General features: G+C 46.6%; 1 protein-coding gene across 1 annotated transcript in view; it reads right to left on the bottom strand.

The window, feature by feature from the left end:
- Positions 1-2,112: 2,112 nt before the first annotated feature.
- Positions 2,113-5,574, bottom strand: part of ncbp3 (nuclear cap binding subunit 3) — an 8,076-nt gene continuing 4,614 nt past the window's right edge. Inside the window, exons 9-13 of the mRNA XM_024261263.2 lie at positions 5,099-5,208; positions 4,575-4,884; positions 3,331-3,479; positions 3,084-3,260; positions 2,113-2,771 (exon numbers count right to left, since the gene is read on the bottom strand). Coding sequence (XP_024117031.1) covers positions 2,488-2,771; positions 3,084-3,260; positions 3,331-3,479; positions 4,575-4,884; positions 5,099-5,208 — 1,030 coding nt within the window. The 3' untranslated portion in view covers positions 2,113-2,487. The remainder of the gene's footprint in view (positions 2,772-3,083; positions 3,261-3,330; positions 3,480-4,574; positions 4,885-5,098; positions 5,209-5,574) is intronic.

Genomic DNA, 5,574 nt, shown 5'->3' with positions numbered 1-5,574 from the left:
CTCCCTCAAAAACAATGACTTGTACAATCAGCCCAGTCTCAGTAAAATGCGTACATATGCCACGATTTGGGAAATACCGTGTATAATACACGCCAAAACCGGTTTTTGTGTGCATATAATACGCGCGGTCCTAAACGTGTTAAATGTGTTTTCCACGTTTGACACGCCCCCTGGTGGAGGCGTGAGCATCACAGACAGCCCCGCAAACGAACAATTTGCTTTTCTAACCCTAACCATAACCGTAATCCTAACCTTAACCAGGAACGACGTCATTCAGAAAAGAGCCGGAGGATTTCTGACAACGTGATCAAAACCAAACCTAAAAAGCCATTCCCCCGAGTCGCCGTTATTGAAGGTGTTTACATCTGCGGTCTCGTGGTCGAGGCGTGGAAAGAGGTGGACGGTTGCAATAAACTCACTCCTGATTGGTGACAGTACTTCCTGTAGATTCCATGACTCAGCTATGACTCAGACCAATCGCTGAAGATTGTTTGCAAATGGCGGTATCCGTTTCAGGAATTGACAGTGAAAGCGGCGGCCTACTTTCGCGAGGAGAGGAAGTAATGCATTTCCAATGGGGGACCTCAGGGCTTGAGAAGTCCATTATTTTTACAGTCTATGGTTTGACACTCCTGGAGTCCGTTTCAAGAAGCAGGTTTAACAAAGCCAGAGTTAAAACCTGAACTCAGAGTTGACTGACTCAAAATTAGCAAACTTAGAGTTTTCAGTTTCAGAAAAGCTGAAAAGAGTTGATTCAATCAACTCTGAGTTGTTGGACTCAGAATCAGGTTCGAGCGTCGCAACTAAAAAAAGCCCTGAGCAAGGGAGCAAAGACAGCATGATTCACCATAGCAACGGGGACAAACGCCTTAAGAGCTTTATACTTCATGGTGACAGAAATTGGTGTATTCCTACACACATATGCCGACTACGAGCACATTTTCCGCAGAAAGAGTAACACTACTGCCGCAGCAAAACAGAGAGAGTTGTCATGGGAGAAAATAGCTGCAGTCTACATTTGAATCACATTTGAATCCGTAATTGCATGAATGACTGTTTAAATTGAGAAACGCCAAGCAATCGACTGGTGTCCTCCAAATCGTCTCCCGACATAAATAACATTCCCTCTGGATTAATCCAGCCCCCTCGTCTACATGATCCTCTATGAATGAACATGTCATTTTGGTTTCTGAGTGATGGAAACGTGACGTCTCTAATGTGAATGTTCTCTAATGTTAATGAGGAACTCATATTTGAACATCCTTCACTTTAAAAAGGGGCGGAGACCGCAGAGAGCTCTAGGTTTCCTGAATGTAACCTGCTCCAGACCAGGTTACATTCACAGAGTCAGTTGCCACAGTGATTGATTCTGAGTTCAGCTTAACCCGCTTCATGAAACGGGTTTGATTTCACCCAGTTTCATTGGTTTAACCTACCTCCTTTTTTTGAGTTTTCCTCAACTCAGAGTTCACAAACTCAAGAGTTTCAACAAAACCTACTTCTTGATATGAGCCCCTGGTCTAGCGGGTTGTGTGAGGAAGATGTGTCGTTCACATTCATATTTAGGGACTGTTAACAAATTAAGTACATTTTTAATGTGAATTTTTGCGTTTTTTTCAATAGCTTTTAAGTTAAAGTTAATGTACCTAATTGGCCCAAATCACTCTAGAATGTTAAATCTGACAAACATTTATTAACCAAAGGCGAACTTCACAGAAGCCACAGGCAGGATTTAGACTTTCTCTGCTGCTCAGATTGCAGTTCTGACGCTTGGCCAGCAGAGGTCTCAGACCTCACCGTTTGTGGCAGCTCCGCTTTTATCTTAAACAAGCAGAGAAAGAGAAACTTTCCTTGTTTTATGGGACAGACCTACTGCTGTTAAACGGACTGATCTCAGGTGTAAAGACACACCTGAGTCCTCATAGCACCTATCAAAATAAAGTCTTCATGACTTTTAGAAAACATACAATATTGAGAAATGCAGTACGTCTCACTCTGGTTTATTTTTAGATGATCTTTGGCACTTGAGACTGAGCCTGTACGGTCCAGTTGACGTCTGGGCCGAAACGTAGCAGGTTGAGGTTTCTGTGCAGAGAAGACGACGCTCAGGAATAAAAACAACAGCCATCTTTTTAATAAGGATTCATGAAGCTTGGAGTCTGTGGACCCACAACATTCCAGAAAAAAAAAACAGCCGACTCAGCACCAGGAGATCCAGTTCCCGCTTTTCTTCTGACACGTCCTCTGCTTCAGGAAGAGTGCTGGAGGCGGAGTCTGTCTCCATGGTAACAGGAATGAAAGGTGATGATGTTGAGCAGGTGCAGGGATAGAGTTTCCCATCATGCTTTGCTCCATCAGACAACATCTTTGAGGAGTTCAGGGAACTGAGGAACATTTTCAAGAAGACAAAATCCAGACGTGAAGGCAGAACCAGTGGGTCCGGGCCCGACTGGAGCCCGGAAGTTCAGGAGATTCTGGCGGCGTTCCTCAGGCGTCGGAGTCGTCGCTGCTATCGCGGCTGATCTCGATCTGCAGCGACGGCAGGTTGTCCAGCCGGCTCTTCTTCATCTTGTGGCTGAGGCGCTCCTGCTTCTGTTTGATCATGGCGCCCCACATCCTCTGCAGCGTCGAGTCGTCCTCCTCCTCCTCCTTCTCCTCCCCCTCTGCTTTCTCGCCCCCTCTCCGGCTGGCGTCCTTCCGACCCGAAGAGGACGGAGCAGAACGGTCGCTCCCTCGCTGCTCGCTGTCGCCGAGTCGGCTCCAGAGGTCGCCTGAGGAGGGAGCGACAAAGAATTTGTTTTGAAGTGTACAGTTGTTGATCTTGTGTCTATTGAACTGAATGTGTTCAGTTTGCCAGAGTTGCATTAATCTACATGAATCTTTGATCGCCAGCAGATCGCTCTAGAATCCTGGACTTATTTTCTTTGAAGATTTAGACTTTAAACAGAAGTGTGAAAATGTTCACGTCTGTCTAAAGTGGATGAAGTTTGTAGTGAGGAGTTTTACCGCCTTAAAACATCTAGATTTCCCCTCTGAGGTTATTTTAGGTCACAACTCTTGGGATGAATGAGCCACCACCGTACCCGTCTTCCTTTCTTTGGAGCTGGAGAAGAGGGCTCTGTCCTGATTGGCCACGCCCAGTCTGCTGTGCACATCTCTGACTGGCTCCTTGGTTGGGGGCGTGTCCCTAGGGGCGGCGGGGGAAGGGGAGCGGCGTCTGTCCGGAGAGTACCGCCTTTTACCGAGCCGCTGCCGAACATCTGCGGGAGAGACGTGGAGTCAGAGTGGACCGGGTCCATAATCAGCAGAGGCATCACCTGCCCCCCTCACCGGTCTTCCCGCTGCTGGCCACAGGGGGGGGCTGTCTGTGCTGGGACAGCCCCTGCCGCTTCTCCAGCAGCAGCTGCCGCACGTCCGTCAGCTTGGAGGGAGACGAGGATTTGGTTCTGCTCTGGGAGCCCGACGTCCCGATGCGGTTCCTGATGGGTGACAGAAAGCGTCAAAATAAAAGCTTCAGGATCTTCAGTTGGTGAAACTGGAGCTTCATGCAGTCGAGTCAGCAGGTTCTGATACCCCCCCTCATTCATTCTTAGTGATGATAAAGTACTGATGTAGCTACAGCTGCCCTGGGGCTGACTGACAGAGGCATGGCTGCCAGGGTGTGCCTGGTACCTCTGGGGGACAGGTGCCTTGCCCAAGCAAACAGGGGTTGGCTGGCAGGAGCGGGGATTGAACCACCAATCCTTGGATCAGAGGCCGACCTGCTGTACCACCAGAGCCACTGCTGCCCCTTTAAATATATGTATGACCTTTGTTTTCAGCTTTTATAGTAATTAAAAAAATGTGTTTACCTGATATTTTAGCAACATGCTAACACTTTTGGCTAATTTAGTTAACTGAGTAATTTTATGCTAATTTTGAGCTTAGCTAGTATTTAAGCAATGTGCTAGCTTTTTTTGCTAATTTGTTATCTATTGGGTGTTTTTAGGCTAATTTAGAGTTTAGCTTCTATTTTAGCAACATGCTAACGTTTCTGACTAGTTTAGTTTACTGAGGCTACTTTGAAGTTCAGCTAGTATTTAAGCAACAAGCTAGCTTATTTTGCTAATTTGGCATCGACAAAGGTTTTTGGGCTAATTAGGAGTTTAGCTCATATTTATGGAACTAAACATTTTTACAAAATTGCCATGTATTAGGGCTCTTTAAGAAAGTTCACTACAAATTTCTAGAAATTTAGGTAAACTTTAGCGCTCTTTCATCGTTCTTTACCGGAATTTTCAGTCTAGTTTTTGCAATCAGCAAATTCCTTCAACAAAAATTGCGTCACTATTTTCAGCAAAAACTTTCACCATCCTCAACGACTACTTTCAGCAAAAAGCGTTCACACGAGCATTATCGCAGGTAAAGCAACTTTTCTAGTTCACTTTAGTTTTCCAGGTACAGTATTTTACTTTCTTAAATGTCGGCTTTTGGTTTTCTTCAGATCTGAAAACAAACTTTTGTAGGTTTGGTTGATACATAAAAGCTCGTCTGACTGTGTCACATGACTGCCGATTGCGGTGGGCGGAGCTCACCGGATGCTCTTCAGGTGGCTCTCCACCTCGTCGGCGTACATGGTCATTTTTTTGCTCTTCTTTGGCGACGGCGTGGAGATCATCTTCAGCTCCAGGTCATAGTCCATCTCATCAGACTCCGACCACGGAGACGGCGATCGCTCCGCTCTGCTGTGAAGCCCCGCCCCTGCAGGACGCGAGCTGCCTCCTTTCTCTTTGAACTCCACCACCCTGTCGTCGGAGTCCATGTCCTCGTCACTGCCGTCCTCCTCTTCCTCCTCCTCCTCTTCCTCCTCTTTGATGGGCTCCTCTGGCAGGTTGACCAGGTCAGCTGAGAAGACAGAGATGGCGTTTAGGAAACCTTATAATTCACCAGAGTGTGAACTTTTAGCCCCGCCTTCATTTAGTATAACCCTTTAAGATAACATTCTTTGGACAATCGTAACTCTTCCACTTCCACTCTTCCGGCCCGACGCCATGAAGGTGTCACGCCGGACCCCGGCGCGACACCTTCATGGCGTCGGGCCGGACCCCTTTGTTCTCACCGGAGTGTCGGTGCGTGTACGGCGGCGTGTGTCCCATGCTGTCTCCAATCAGAGGCTTCTTGCTCTTGATGACGTCTCTCTGGATGCGCCGGTTGTGGTACCTCCTCTTCCTGAACAGACAGAAATCAAAGTTTCTCATGAAGCTCCAGCGTTAGCCGGAAATCCTACCTGAAGACGCATTCCAGTCATCTTTTGATCTATTTTTAAATCGTTTTTTGACAAATACTTTCAGCAGAGTGACAGGAATTCGTTAGAAATTAAACTCCAATTTGTGGGCGGGACCGTTGGTGTGGACAAACCCCGCCCCCACTTTCCCTCGCTGCAGCTTAGAGCTCAGAGAAAGGAGCTTGTGTCCCGCTCAGCATATTGGTCACAAATACTGTATCTTTCATACTAAAAGCTGCTCCAAAGTGTAAGTGTCAGCAGCCAAAAATAATAAGAATAAAGAAAAAAAAAAAATATATATATATATATAT

This window comes from Oryzias melastigma, linkage group LG14, assembly GCF_002922805.2.
Source record: "Oryzias melastigma strain HK-1 linkage group LG14, ASM292280v2, whole genome shotgun sequence".
NCBI classification, from domain to species: Eukaryota; Metazoa; Chordata; class Actinopteri; order Beloniformes; family Adrianichthyidae; genus Oryzias; species Oryzias melastigma.
Note: the sequence above shows the minus strand (reverse complement) of the source record. Positions and strands in the feature narration are given on the sequence as shown.